Source organism: Nilaparvata lugens, chromosome 4 (assembly GCF_014356525.2).
Source record: "Nilaparvata lugens isolate BPH chromosome 4, ASM1435652v1, whole genome shotgun sequence".
Lineage (NCBI taxonomy): Eukaryota > Metazoa > Arthropoda > Insecta > Hemiptera > Delphacidae > Nilaparvata > Nilaparvata lugens.
The window spans coordinates 19163707-19180370 of record NC_052507.1 but is presented as its reverse complement, the minus strand read 5'-3'; the positions used below and the strand labels follow the sequence as shown (position 1 = coordinate 19180370).

General features: G+C 35.8%; 2 protein-coding genes across 2 annotated transcripts in view; both read right to left on the bottom strand.

Annotated features, from left to right (window-relative positions):
* The window catches only part of LOC111058896, a 110732-nt gene extending 108817 nt beyond the window's left edge, over positions 1–1915 (bottom strand). The window contains exon 1 of the mRNA XM_039425700.1: positions 1870–1915. Within this exon, the coding sequence (XP_039281634.1) occupies positions 1870–1915 (46 nt within the window). The remainder of the gene's footprint in view (positions 1–1869) is intronic.
* A 5622-nt stretch (positions 1916–7537) lies between these two features.
* Positions 7538–16664, bottom strand: part of LOC120350815 — a 118030-nt gene continuing 108903 nt past the window's right edge. Inside the window, exons 3-4 of the mRNA XM_039425699.1 lie at positions 8701–8844; positions 7538–7560 (exon numbers count right to left, since the gene is read on the bottom strand). Coding sequence (XP_039281633.1) covers positions 7538–7560; positions 8701–8844 — 167 coding nt within the window. The remainder of the gene's footprint in view (positions 7561–8700; positions 8845–16664) is intronic.

Genomic DNA, 16664 nt, shown 5'->3' with positions numbered 1-16664 from the left:
TCCATGTCGATGATGATGATGATGCTTATTTAATACTGCATTTAACTTTGTGCATATTGTACGTATGAGAATACCATTTTGTAATGATGATCGAGGAAACTCCAAAAAATTGTTCATCCAATAACATCAATAGAAATGCTTTTCACAAGATAAACTTTATAATATAGAAAAATTAACTTATTCTTTCTAGAGCATCAGGTCATCGAGTTTCATTGGCTACCACCTATAGAGGAAGCTCAATCAGTTATATAATTTTAAAAATGTAAGTGAATAATGTTGGATTATTATTATCCAATCAAACTTAATGAAAGTTCAATAATGATTTCAGAATGAAAGTACTGAATGCGAAAAGTGTAAGTGGCTGCTAAGTCTGAAACAGAGCTTGGGTCTGTTTCCTATCGATCCTATGGATTGGAAATACATTTCATCTGCCAAACAAATCGTGAGAAATTCGCGATGTGAATCTCTTATAACTTGAAATATTCTTGTTCATTTCGTCTGTATTCCCAACTCGATAAAATGCTGTTCGAATAAAACTCAGCCAGGCTCAACAACGATCTTCTCAGCTGTTTTATCGTGGGGCAGGGGGCGCGCCTTCAAAGAGATTCGAAAATATTTCCTATCTGCTTCATTTCCCCCTCCCCCAACACCCATCATCAGTGCCGATATGTATTGAAAAGATATTGGATTCTCCGAGAGACGGCAGGCTTCTCGTATTCTTCAATCACTGCCTTACTTCAACAGCCAAAACAGAGATCTGGGATTATGAAGAAGGAAACTGTAGACAGGCAAGAGAGAAACGGATCAAGTGAAAGTAAGGAGAAGAATGTATAGAGTTGATGCGAAAACCTACATAGAAGGATCGAAGGATGGAGGAGGAATCGAGGAGGGAGTAGAAGCTCCGTGAGAGATATCGATAGTGTTATGAAGAGGAATTGAAAGAAAGCAGGAGAAATGAGTAAGACGAGAACAATGTTTGGGAGGAATTTTGTGAGAATGAATGAAATTTGTGAGAATGAGATATGAGGGGAGAATGAGAGAGATTTGAAGCGTGAAGGGGAGAGAGAATAATACGAATGAGGAGGCGAATTGTTAAGCATGAGCAAAATGAGAACCATGAGAAAGAATGAGAGTCTTACTCTTGAGCTGAGAGTATTTATAGGCAAATAATCTAAGACAAAGCAGGAAAAAATGCTATAATTTGAGAAAAACAGAGATATCTGTGGAGTGGACTGGGGAGTTGCAAGGAAAATTCTAGGGGAAATGAAGAATTTATTCTATTGAGTGAGTATAAAAACGAAAAAGTGAGGAATAAAGTGAATGAAAGATTCTTAAAAGTACATAACGACTCGTTACTTTTCTTTTCTCAACCTTCACGCTTTGAAAGAACTTCCACTTCCATGAGGAGCGTGACTTTTTCGCGAATAATATAGAAAATTGCTACCGTGGGAGGTGAATAGATTTACCATCTAGGTTTGTCAGAAACATTTACTCAGAAAACTTGATGGTCGCCATCGACCTTTCCAAATCTAAGTGTTTTTGAATGTCTGAGGCAGAGTTCAACTTGATCGAGTTAGCTGAGTCAGACTGCTCTGGAAACTGGAAATTCATTTCTTTAGCATTCTTCATCCAGCGTAATTTATTTGCACAATGGAGAAATTTGTTCTGAAGATTGTGAAATCACTTATGCAAGGGTGGACCATAATTTTGAAGAAACCAGGTACCGGTATTCAACGGTTCTGAGGCATATTCACGTTTCTACAAGAGTTATGAAAGTGAATTATCAGCTCCATTTCCTAGTGCGTTTCGTGTCATAAATTATTTCTAATTTATGAATCCAATTTCCAATTAATGAATAAAGATCTAAACCTCGCGGAATTAGGTGCTTGAAAGCAACAGCATCGACTTCAACCATTCCACCACTCTGCTGTGAAAAAGAAATCAAACGTCACTCAACTGATGTGAACATGATATTGATAACAAATATTATTTGGGGGAGTTTATGGAATCGAAATCTATTTAACTTATTGTTGAATGGATGAACATTCATTCATTAATTGAGTTTCTTTGCTTTGTCGATATTATTTGCAGGAATTTTATTGAATTGAATTGTTAACTCTGTGTTAACTGAATGAAGAAACATTCATCTATCAATTTCTTTTTATGAACTATCCACTCTCACTAAGCGGGCCTTCCGATATGTTGTCCAACTTAAGGTTCCTCAATTCTACGTCGGAACGTGAATGTGGGCGGGGCGAATTCAGTTGGAAGTCTGGTGAACTGTTCAACTGACTTGTCCCACCACGCAAGGTCAGCTGCCTAGTCAGGTTTGATTTGGATTATGAGTGGGGATGTTTTTCTAACCAGCCGCAGCCGAAGATCGAACGTGGTGGCCCAACCTAGTTGGTTCAATTGTCGGATAGCTTTATTTACTTATTGATAATAACTTGTAGGTTGTAAAGAAATGACTGACCTTGGGGTCGAGACGCAGCGTGACGAGCAGAGCGAAGTGTCGCCGGAAGTTGGCGGGTGGGAAGGGGAGCTGCGCAGCTGGCAGCCACAGGTAGGAGTTCGGTCGCAGTCGCCAAGCGGTCTCTCTGCCCGGCACGCGGCTCCACTGCGCCCGCGACGGCTGGTAGAACTTGCTCTCGTCCACGTCCAAAGGTGACACACTGCCTGCAAGTCAATCACATAATAATTATCACATATTTATAATTCCAGTCAGTCCTGCTGAGTAGTTTTTTAGGAACTAAGGAAGTAAGGATTTGCTTTCTCTGAAACAAGAAGGAGGAGGAGGTTGTATCTCACTTTATTGCTAGATGCCCTGACCTCGCTGAGATCAGGAGAATGCTCTTAATAAAGCATAAAGCTCAATAAATCATAAAGCTCAATAAAGCATAACTGTTAATCACTTCTTATTTTTCATACTTATTTGCTATTTCCAATCAGCACCACCAGATAGCACTCTGCCATGGAGTGAAAATGCCTACAATGATGTGCATTATAGACTGTTTTTATGGAATGATTAGATAAATGCCATTATTATTTATCATTTTTCTCATCTAACAAGTCATCCATCGGTCTGAAAACTCCAAACTTCGGTCCAAACCTGAGCCAGCAAGGTTACTTAGCATTATTATTTTTAGTTTTAATTACAATGAAATAAATTTGTTATAATCAGAATGAAGACAATTGTCTCTAGAGTTTGAACAAGCTCTAGTTTTCATGAAAAATAGATTTCGATTCTCTAGGATTCGATTTCAAAAGAAATTCTATCACTGCATTGATTTGGGATGATGCTTCCACTCCCACACCATCGTTTTGAATTGGAGATGGGAGATCTTGAATTATAAATTGAAGAACCTTTATTTCTTTGGAGTTCCTTACTGTTAATCAATTCAAGTGAAAGTAGTACTGTAGTAAAATTTGGAAATCGCCTAGAATGTAAACTGAATGAATTCGTTTATTTCAACATGCTTTATGAATCAAAATCAGCAAGAAGTTTTAATCTACGTATTCCATTCTAAGTATTCAAGAGAGGGATGATGGATCAAAAATCTGACTAATGTAGGTTGTAATCATGAAAAATTCACCATCAGTTGGAATTTTATGGACATTTTCACAAAACCCGAATATAGTTGACCAAACACATTTCCATACTCTGCCAGGTGTTTCAATGTTTAGGCGATTATGAATATTGGTGAAGACCCAGCGATTTACCGCTCATTGGAAATCCATTGAATCAAAACAACATAATCAATTCAACATTGTGATTACACGTATATATCATTACTGATCGGATTTTCCGTGCAAATACACTCGAGATTCAGTTTTGAAGGTTCTAATGACAAGCGTTGAATTTTATGGACATTGTCAACCAATGCCATTAGACCTCCATTACCAATATGAGTTGCTCCATTCTTGCTGGAATAATTTAGTTAATCATAATCTGCTACTCTCTATGGGAGAATACAACTCATATAGGATGCATATGTTCGCAGCATCCACCATTAGCGAATCAAATATTGGCCCCATCCTGTTCAATTTATAGGATTCTAAATTAATATTTTATTCGTGAAACCATCGCTGGAGCGGATGCTACGATGAAACATACATAGGTGACATTTATTGGTGATATACCTATCGATGATAGGTGACATTTATTGGATCGGAATGGTTCTGTTGAATGAATATGCAGTTTAATATCGCTGTCAATGCAATAAAGAGAAAACAAAACTATCTTGAATATTAGATTGTCAATAATTAATACTGACTATTGAAGCAATTCCCAGAACAAATTTTGATTGCTTTTTTCATAAAAAATTGTAATTCTCAACAATTTTTATGACTCTTAAAAATTATTTTCGCTCCCTCCACTTATTTTCACATTTCTTGACATCAATCTATTCTCAGTTCAATTATTCTTCCACGGGTTCTCAGGCATAACTTGGAATCAATTTTTCATTGTCAACATTCTCCTTTTTTATTTATTGCCGTCATTTCAACAAGTTTTAACCAATTCGACAATAATTCAGCCAATTCAGGTTGATGATGAACTCATGATGCTAATAGGTGAATGAATTTCCAAGAAAATATGTTTAGAGTGAAGAGGAGCCAAGGTAATGAAGTTGACTCCCCATTCCATGCATCATTCGAGTAAGGTGAAGCTAATTAAGTCTTCGCTTCCGCCTGATTAGCTGGCAAATGTGATATTCCAGCCTCCTAATTGGATAAGTTCCAGTTAGCGTTGGCTGTCAACGAGGATCGTTCGTGGAATGGAACGTTATCAACGGTATTCATCTGGCTACTTGTGCGAGGTGTGAATACTGTGAGATTCTACAAATCACATCACTATTGTTTGCGCAGGTAATGATGAATACCAACTCAATCGAAATTGGAATAAGCTCCTAAGCTGAGGTACAATATTGAAATATTCCAGGAAGAAACACATACATAGATAAAATGTAACTCTATATAATAGTGCTCATAGTAGTCTATAAAAGTGTTCATGATGAAGTTGTAGTGCTTGATTGAATAGTTACATGCATAACGGGTTGGGAAAGTCCTAATTGTAATATTATAATTTATATAAATTGTAATAATCACAATTGACAATCACAACTCATAATTGTAATATATAATATGATTGAGAGAAGACAACAGGCATAGCCCAAAACTGTCTTCTCCCAAATTTTTACAAATGAAAGTTTCAAAAAAGAAACTTAATCTACTTAATAGCTCAATCTACATGATAAAAGAGCTTGATTGAATGCATAACGAGATGGAAAAATCCTTATAATCATATTCACATATATTTTTCCATGATAATGATATCGATATCAACGAATTATTCATTGATCTTCTGTGTGGAACAATCACTCCTCTCTTTCCAATATATTCTATCCTACATCCACCTCGAAAGGTGTTGCTAAGTCTATTATCGTGAATGAATAAAAATTAATAAATAAATACTATCATGAATATTGATAGCATTGGGAAGACTATCAAGGGTGAGTTTTTTCACAAACTGAAAAAATCAATCTTCAATTGGTTAGATCATCAACAGACGTTTTTGGTAATATAAGATAAAAGCTTTTTTCTAATATCACTTCAAAGAATTTCGTCCTTCAAAATAAGGCGATATAGTCTATAATTTTGCGTACTTCATGTAAAAATGAACTGAAAAATTGAATAAAACCATTTTCAGACCTGTAGCTACAGTAATTTTAAGATATGTCCCGAAAAAACAAGTTCCTTTAAGGTTTGAAAACGATTTACTTTGTTAAATGTACAATAAACACAACATAATTTTCACAGAACCCGTAGAGAATTCAATTTTGAAGATGAAGATATAAAATGAGTCTTTAATAGACAAACGCAACCTTTAAAAAATAATCCTCAATTAGATATGATACATTTGTAGAGAGCTTTCAATTAACAGATTTTATATATATCTTCATGCGTTTTGTATGTAATTAAGGATAATTTTTTTAAGGATTGTTTGTCTATTATGGACGTATTTTACATCTTTCTCTTCAAAATCGAATTTTATACAAGTTCTGTTGAAAAATATTTTGTTTTTATTTTACATAACATAGTAAATCTGCTTCAAACCTTAAAGGAACTTGTTTTTCGGGACAAAGTTTAACGTATTTCGTCACATATCTTAAAAGATAGTGTAGCTACAGGTCTGGAAACGGTTTTATTCAAACTTTCATTTCATTTTACATAAAGTACGCTAAATTGTACATCTAAATTAACAGCCAACAAATACCCGTAGAGCTTCGTTTCAGCAGGGGAACTGGAATTCAGACGAAATCTTTCACTCTGTATAACTTGGTAACGAAGCATTTTCGGACCGATGTTAATTAGAATATCGTTTCTTCTTTTGATGTGAGGAATCAAGCCCTGACTTATGGGCACTTTTTTCAGAACACCCTGTATATCACATCCCTTCAATTTTTCCATCACTGTCATGATTTTTTGATAATCCTTTGATGTTTATTTTCTATCAATGAAAATTTACAGTCAAAATGATCAGGCCTCTATAACTATCAATTAGGAATTTGAAACATCACAATAAATCATAGTGTAGTGTGATACACTTTGATTTTGAAATCCAGATATTCTTCAATGATACGACAGTAGCTTACCTTCACATGGAAAGGTGTTGCAACGTCTCTTCTCGCGGTTGAATCCTCGACACCCGTCCTGCAGCAGGCAATATCGGCTGCGAATCTGTGATCCGTCTCCACAGGAAGCGCTGCATGCAGCCCACTCTGACCACTGCTCCCAACCTGTCCACACCATTTTACAACATTAATTATATGTGCTTTTTTATTGTAGTTTCTTTCTACAGACATCAAATTTTGTATTTTTGTGGTTCATTAATAAATCACTGAATAATCCATTGCTTTGATGTGAACAGAATGGAATTTCTATGAGTCACGGATGAATTTTCTCGTAGTTATAATTCTAATTATATGGAGTCAACATAATATTGTTCTTGTCTTACACGAAAAATGTATGTGACATTCAAGACCAAATGGAACTTTAGTTACTCAGCCACTGCGACCGCTATTCAATATTTCTCATTTATGGGAGTTTAATTGTACCAAAGTTGAAACATACTCAAAAATACATTTAAATGGCTGCTCAGAACAACAGTTATCTCAGATTTCTTCTCATGGTTACATGGAACATCTCTGTTGCTGTCAGGTGGAATTTATACCATTGAGAGTTTCAAAAAAGAAACTTAATCTACTTAATAGCTCAATCTACATGATAAAAGAGCTTGATTGAATGCATAACGAGATGGAAAAATCCTTATAATCATATTCACATATATTTTTCCATGATAATGATATCGATTTCAACGCATTGCTCATTGATCTTCTGTGTGGAACAATCACTCCTCTCTTTCCAATATATTCTATCCTACATCCACCTCGAAAGGTGTTGCTAAGTCTATTATCGTGAATGAATAAAATTGAATAAATAAATACTATCATGAATATTAATAACATTGGAAAGACTATCATGGGTGAGTTTTTTCACAAACTGAAAAAATCAATCTTCAATTGGTTAGAACATCAACAAACGTTTTTGGTAACATAAGCTTTTTTCTAATATCACTTCAAAGAATTTTGTCCTTCAAAATAAGGCGATATAGTTTATAATTTTGCGTACTTCATGTAAAAATGAACTGAAAAATTGAATAAAACCGTTTCCAGACCTGTAGCTACAGTAATTTTTAAGATATGTCCCGAAAAAATAAGTTCCTTTAAGGTTTGAAGACGATTTACTATGTTAAATGTACAATAAACACAAAATATATTTTCACAGAACTCGTAGAAAATTCAATTTTGAAGATAAAGATATAAAATGTGTCTGTAATAGACAAACGCAACCTTTAAAAAAAGAATCCTCAAATAGATATAATACATTTGTAGAGACCTTTCAATTAACAGATTTTGTATATATTTTCATGCGTTTTGTATGTGATTAGGGATTATTTTTCTAAGGTTCGTTTGTCTATTATGGACTTATTTTACATCTTTCTCTTCAAAATTGAATTTTATACAAGCTCTGTGAAAAAATATTTCGTTTTTATTTTACATAACATACGGTAGTAAATCTGCTTCAAACCTTTAAGGAACTTGTTTTTCGGGACAAAGTTTTGTGTATTTCGTCACATATCTTAAAAGATAGTGTAGCTACAGGTCTGGAAACGGTTTCATTCAATTTTCCAGTTCATTTTACAGAAAGTACGCTAAATTGTACATCTTAATTAACAGTCAACAAATACCCGTAGGGCTTCGTTTCAGCAGGGGAACTGGAATTCAGACGAAATCTTTCACTCTGTATAACTTGGTAACGAAGCATTTTCGGACCTATGTTAATTAGAATATCGTTTTCTTCTTTTGATGTGATGAATCAAGCCCTGACTTATGGGCACCTTTTTCAGAACACCCTGTATATTAGACCACATCCCTTCAATTTTTCCAGCACTGTCATGATTTTTTGATAATCCATTGATGTTTATTTTCTTGCAACGAAAATTGACAGTCAAAATGATCAGGCCTCTATAACTATCAATTACAAATTGGAAACATCACAATAAATCATAGTGTAGTGTGATAATATCTGATATCTGACTTTGAAATCCAGATATTCTTCAATGATACGACAGTAGCTTACCTTCACATGGAAAGGTGTTGCAACGTCTCTTCTCGCGGTTGAATCCTCGACACCCGTCCTGCAGCAGGCAATATCGGCTGCGAATCTGTGATCCGTCTCCACAGGAAGCGCTGCATGCAGCCCACTCTGACCACTGCTCCCAACCTGTCCACACCATTTTACAACATTAATTATATGTGCTTTTTTATTGTAGTTTCTTTCTACAGACATCAAATTTTGTATTTTTGTGGTTCATTAATAAATCACTGAATAATCCATTGCTTTGATGTGAACAGAATGGAATTTCTATGAGTCACGGATGAATTTTCTCGTAGTTATAATTCTAATTATATGGAGTCAACATAATATTGTTCTTGTCTTACACGAAAAATGTATGTGACATTCAAGACCAAATGGAACTTTAGTTACTCAGCCACTGCGACCGCTATTCAATATTTCTCATTTATGGGAGTTTAATTGTACCAAAGTTGAAACATACTCAAAAATACATTTAAATGGCTGCTCAGAACAACAGTTATCTCAGATTTCTTCTCATGGTTACATGGAACATCTCTGTTGCTGTCAGGTGGAATTTATACCATTGAGATCAAGGTGGGAGAAATTTCAATTAACTTCAACTTTTCGCTCAAGTAACATTTCATACCAAGTAACACGTAGCGCTTCGCAGCGTTTTCGTTTCAAAAATGAAAATAAATAACGTAAAAAGTCATCGCCACGGGCCGTATTGTAATAGACGTGAACAACTTGCTCGCTGCACGCACGCTCATTGTCTGCGTGCATGCGCGAGCCGGTGCGTGTGTGCTCGCGTATTGTGAGGAGTTTTCCGTCCATAATACTAATTAAGCAGGCTGTGAAGTAGCAGCCGACCGGAGAAGAATGCCGGTCATGGACTTTTCCACTGACTGCAAAACTGTCCACACCATTTTACAACATTAATTATATGTGCTTTTTTATTGTAGTTTCTTTCTACAGACATCAAATTTTGTATTTTTGTGATTCATTTATAAATTACTGAATAATCCATTGCTTTGATGTGAACAGAATGGAATTTCTATGAGTCACGGATGAATTTTCTCGTAGTTATAATTCTAATTATATGGAGTCAACATAATATTGTTCTTGTCTTACACGAAAAATGTATGTGACATTCAAGACCAAATGGAACTTTAGTTACTCAGCCACTGCGACCGCTATTCAATATTTCTCATTTATGGGAGTTTAATTGTACCAAAGTTGAAACATACTCAAAAATACATTTAAATGGCTGCTCAGAACAACAGTTATCTCAGATTTCTTCTCATGGTTACATGGAACATCTCTGTTGCTGTCAGGTGGAATTTATACCATTGAGATCAAGGTGAGAGAAATTTCAATTAACTTCAACTTTTCGCTCAAGTAACATTTCATACCAAGTAACACGTAGCGCTTCGCAGCGTTTTCGTTTCAAAAATGAAAATAAATAACGTAAAAAGTCATCGCCACGGGCCGTATTGTAATAGACGTGAAGAACTTGCTCGCTGCACGCACGCTCATTGTCTGCGTGCATGCGCGAGCCGGTGCGTGTGTGCTCGCGTATTGTGAGGAGTTTTCCGTCCATAATACTAATTAAGCAGGCTGCGAAGTAGCAGCCGACCGGAGAAGAATGCCGGTCATGGACTTTTCCACTGACTGCAAAACTCAACTACAAAAGGACGCCGGCAAATTGAATTAAAATCCAATTTTCTCGAACCGTTTCTCTCCGTTACAACAAAAGCATCCTAGAAAATATAAGGAGATGGAAAAAGTAATGAGTGGAATTGAATTTATAGAAAAAAGACCTGCAAAGAAGATATGGTCGCTTTGAGGTGGGACGACCATAATGTGAGATAGAATCATAGGGCATAATTATATGTAGTTTTCCATCTTGATAGTATAGTCATAGACTAACAAGTAACTGTTAGTAAACAAAAGCGGTATAGTGGTATAGACCACGAAAGTGGTATAAGTAGTAATCTATGGTATAGTCTAGTTTGAGACACTTATGAGTTAGAATCATATCGCAGAATCTATAGTGTGGTTTTCGAAGTTTTGTGCTGCTTAATGCTCTATCATGAATTTTGATTTCCCAGGAGTTCCACTTCATAGCTTGAATATTGGTTGGAGTTATGTGATTAATTCGATTCCAGATGAGATAGACTTCATACTGAAGTTCCACTTCATGGCACTGCATATACTGGTTAAAGCTATGTGATTTAATTCCAGGTGAGATAGACTCAATATTAAATCAGGTAGACCCGATATAATATGAAAGCTTATTGGCTTTCATATTCTGTGGATGTTCCAGGAAAATAATAATCATCATTTGATCAGTGCTAAACCGCTTATTTACAGAAAAATTGCTTGGCTTGTTTTTAAGATTTTATTCTTCCAATGATTGAATAGCATAGCAATCCATGATCACGCAATCTGATATCGAATTGGGATGAGTTTGGTTGTGTTCAGTGGGAAATAAATCATTTTAAAATAATAACAGCCAAATATTCAAGACGCGTGATTCAATAGAATGCTTGATTTTAAATAGCAATAGGAGAACTATTGAACTATAGACTATGATTGAAAACTCCATGTAGGACTTATCACAATTCGATTCTCCCGGGTCGAATTCTCTATTGTGAATGTTGATAGAGTGAAGACAAATTGAAAGCAGAGGAAAACGCTCAAGACAGAGTCGCAGGTGGTGAGTTGTCTGGGTTCTAATTTCGCAGGTAGAGAAATGAGCTTGCTGAAGAAATAACAGGGCTCTCGCTTACTGATCGACGACAGTAGGAGGGGGCAGGGGGTGATGGGAAGAAAAGAGACAGGGATTTTAAAAGAAGTAAGTGACAGAGGTCACGGACTCCTCGTGTGGAATCAGAAGTCAGGAGGATTCCATCTTGGTCAGGGCCAGAGACACGAACAAACTTCAGAGCTTCCGTCTTGCATTGAAATGAGGATGCAGGTCCCTTCACCCTTACTGACTTTTCAAAGTGCTTCTCCATAGTGCACTTACACAAGCTCATTCGATAATTGACAGTTTGACCTCATCATTTGACGGAGAATTGCTGGGAAATCAGATACTTTTCTCTATGATTCAATTTGGAGTTTGGTTTTGATGGTTGATCTATTTAGATTGGTTTTATCAATGATTGACTCTCTATTTGAATTTCAATATTATGATAGATAGAAATGTAATGCTTGAAATGTTTGTTCTTTAATAAAATTGATTTTCAGAAGTCAGCTATGTAATAGAATTGAACCAATATTGATTGATCACTTCCAACCAATTTTTGGGAATCTGAATTCACATTTGAAGTGGAGTCCAACTATTCTTCACAGTATATCGATCAACTTTCATAATTCTTGTGTGCAAGAAACCGAGAAATGTACTGACACACTTTAGAAAGATAATCAAGATTGACAGAATACACTAGGACTTACAGAGTTGCTTAACTTGATACTCTTATTTTGAAGCATGAAATTTCGTGAAGATGCTTGTGATTAAGGAGCTTAGGAAACAGAGAGGCTATTTCAAGATCATAAGTATCAATAACTAGACTTGATAACTAAATTGAATTTTTCATCAATGATACCACATCACTCAAGAAGATCAACAATATTAACATTCGATATTTTATATTTATAAACGCGGGATTCAATCTTTGAATTTCTATATAATGATTGATACGAATATTCAAAGCTTGAAATGTTCTTCGTATTTGAATTTAATTGATAAATTAATATTTAACGGAAATTCATATTGAATACTCTAAATCTCCCTGAAGACTTCTGCTATTGCAAATATTAGCAACAGGGTTAACAGCTAGATGGAAATTTTATGAGTACTACTACTCAAAAACTATTTGTCAGCCCGGGAAAATGCAATATCTCAATAATTTTCATCTGTAGTCAATTTAATTGTATTGCATTAATATTTTTTTGTCATAAAAATCTTCATATTGTTATGCAAATAGATGAAATATCTAGAATCAACAAAAACGTCTCGAATAAGATCGGAATATAAACGATTTCCGTCTCTTTTCTTTTCTATTGGAGCCCGCTCAATCAGCAAAGTTGCCAACCCTCGGACTCAATTGATTCGTTCAACGTCTCACACCTTTCGAGACCTTCTCGGTGAATAGGAAAGTGAAACAGTGCCATGGAATCGACGACGACTTGCTGACGAGATGCGATTTGGTGAGGGAAAGGGGTAGAGGATGGGGTGGGGCAGAGGAGTGTGAGGAGTAGATAGAGGGGAGAAAAGAGTGGTGCAACCATCGAATCTGCATGAGAATGTCGTACTGAGCGTCGCCTGCAAAGAAAGACGTAGCAGACCCAAGCAACAAATGGGTCAGTTCCCCTTGAATGAGATTCAATTGCTTTCCTTTTCCGATCCCTTTTCGCTTGAAACCTCAATGCCAGGGTGCTTGTCGCAGACACCGGTGCACGCCGACAAAGGGAGCTGCTCCATTATTTCAAATGTGGCAAAGCTGCAAGGCTACCTCACTGTTTACTCTTTACTTTGCAGCTGCAAATTCCAGGCAAATCCATGTTTTGCACAGGTTCCTGAATTTTTTTCACTCAAAGTAGAAGTGAACGTAGATGAATATTCTAATAGCAGTCAATAAAAATAATGTTCTCAGTTAGGCCTATATAGTTGTGAGGAAGATTGACATTTCGAGTGTGCTCCACCTAATATAATCCTTTGATACTCTGATATGAGTGTAGTATGCTGCAGTTGTCTATGTGCTCGAACTCAATTGAATTCTCAATTATTGAAATCAGACAATACCTGATATATCGGAAAATCTATTGTTCACAGGGGGAAGAGGCTTCAAACTGATAAATTCCAATGAACATTCTCTTCAACTAAAATTGACAATGTACGTTATTTACAGCAATATTTTAAGAATCTCCTACGATGGAATGGGCTGGAATTGGACTGAATAGGCATGCAGACTATAGCTGATAAGCCTATCGGAAAATCTATTGTTTACCGAGGAAAGAGGCTTCAAACTGATGAATTTCAATGGACATCCTCTTTAACTAAAATTGACAATGTACGTTATTTATAGCAATATTATAAGAATCTCCTATGATGAAATGGGCTGGAACCCATCAGACTGAATAGGCAAGACTTTCCACATGACTCGATAATAGTCCTAGGACGATCTTTCCTAGTTTGAGATTTCTCCGACCATGATAACCGATAATTTAAATTCTACTACGGAATATATTCCATTTAATAATGAAAGATTATTCTATCTTCGATGGTATATCCACTTACTCAATCACACTATCCAACCAATACAAAAAAAAAAATGTAATGAATTGAAATGTTACAAAAATGTAATGAATGAAATTATATGTCCACTTTGCCAAGTTGTGTGGTCATTGTCAGTAATGCATTTAATTGTGATTACTGAATAATTGTTAAGACGTATAGATTAATTTTTTTGGAGTTCAGTTTATCACTTTACAGACATTTTAGCGTACGACGTCTGTAGCATCCTGTAAACTTTAATCACTATTCCTACATACATCAACGTCTACATATAACTTACCTTATAATAAGGTAAAATAAAAAAATATAAAAAGATGTTGTCAATTCCACAAAATTTATTTGAGTCCAAACTAGTTTTGATGCACTTGGCATCGTCGAAGACTGAAGAATCAGGAAATTGTATAGGGGAAGGAAATTCTGGCTGGTCAGTTCAGGTGTGTTAATTTTACCTCATAATAATTTACATAGTAATAATTTTAATACATCCAGAGGACTTTAATCAATCATCCAACTTAGCTGAGATACATAAACTGTTCAGAGATCAACGTATCGCAACTAGCGAAGTGGGTACCGTGTATTACAGTGCATGAATGTTGAGCGTGTAAGCCAATAGCCAAGTGTAGCCTACTAACAAGAACACGAGACAAACCAGGAGCACCAGCAGCCATTCTATTCATATGATAATGGTTGCAAGAGCAGTGTGGCCACGATGACATTAATCCTTTGTCGGGACAGCGCATCAATCAAGCCATGTCGACCTGATGTCCATGTCGGATGAAGTCTGTCCGATCGAATCCTCCCAACAAACAATCGTGCATGCCACTGGAAAAGTGCATAGTCGATAGTGGAGTGATCGATTGATCGATGATTTATCACTGTCGATTTCAAACACTGCTGGCTGGACACGAGGTTTTTCCACTTGTGATACATGGCCATCATTCTCTGTCATTGTTATTGAAAATCTCTATATTCAGAGTCCCTGCCGCCACCATGAGTCAAATCAAACATTTTTTCTCTAGTTCAAAAATATCACCACTGCATTTATACACGCAACAAAATAAATCGTATGAACGAAAACAAACTCACAATTTACCACTAATATATAATTTCTAAAACCGTTAAGATGCGTACAGACTTGAGCGTCACGAACATGCGGATTTCACTTTTTATCAGCTGATGCTACGCTGATTATAGATGTATCTTACAGTTCCTGTACAAAAAATACAGATATAATCAGCCGATGAGAAGTGAAATGCGCGTGTTCGAGGTGCTAAAGTCTGTTTGTAGGCAGCTTTAGAAACAATGGATAAGTAGTTGAGTGTAGTTTGGAAGGAGCAAGGAACGATTTCTGATATTTATTTATTTATTTGAGATACATATGAGAGCACAAGGATAATATCCCATAATTGCTCTCTTAACACATAATACAAGTGAAACAATTTAAAAATGAATATTTAATACAAATATTGAAAGAAATGAAAAGTTTATGAAATTTTTACGAAAAGTCTTTCTGAAAAATATACATAACAGAAAATTTAAACACAATTTTAGATAGCAGAAAAAATAAACATAGCAAATAATAAAATGAAAATATGAAAATGAAATGAAATGAAAAAAAAAAGTCTCTATGATTAAACAGAAGTCATTCTAGGAAGAGAGAGAAAAAAAATAGTAACAAGAGGAAATAATTAAACACACAACTTAAGGAGTAGTAAAAAGCAAAGAGATCACTGTCACAGAAGACTTTCTCCAATCAAACTCCAACCATCAACGAGGGATTGACCTCAGCAACCCACTCCTCACCTCTCTCTCTGACCCAGCAAGCTGAACATTCAAACTCAATTTGTTCATCAATCTCTGCACTCTTATGAAAGGTGAGAAAAAATGGTGCACCGTTCTGCACCTTGGAGCCGCAAACAAGTTAGCATTCCGCCTATTGAATGCTGGAACACTGATATTCAGCATTGCAAGCAAGGTAGGAGAATTTACAGCACCATCCAACAATGCCCAAACAAACAAGACAGATGTTTTATCTCGACGCTGACGTAGAGACTCCAATAGGAAAAGATCCCTCAATTGCTGAGTCGGGAACCCCAGGGGACACGACCCACCAAACCTTCTGAAGTATAAGAACCTCATATTATACGTAATCATTATAATATTGGAAGCATTATAAATATTTGAAATTGGAATATTTCCTATTATATATGATATACCTGTATTTAAAATTGAAATCTATTCCTGCTTATCCAATTTCACTCCACTTTCATTGAAATGAAATCCTACTGTGAAGGTCAATACTATTATTGAAATCGAATCCTCTGGTCCTCATGCCATTCATGATGCACGTCAACAATGGCATGTTCATTCCAGAAATTCTCATATTTATTCCATTCCCCAATCAAAGTCTTGTCATCAACTGTACATTAAGGGCCGTTTGCACAGTATAGATTGCTAAACTCGATTAAGTTAATCCAGTTTAAGTTAATCTGAAAGTTTAAACTTGGATCGGTTTTCTCAGTGCATTTACTAATCCAGTTTAAGTTAAACCAGTTTAGCGTTAAGTTGGTAATAGAATGTCATCGATTATAATATCAGGAAGGCTGATTTTTACAGGAAATTTGTTATTTGTTCACAAACCATCAGTAAATTGAGGTTATGTAGC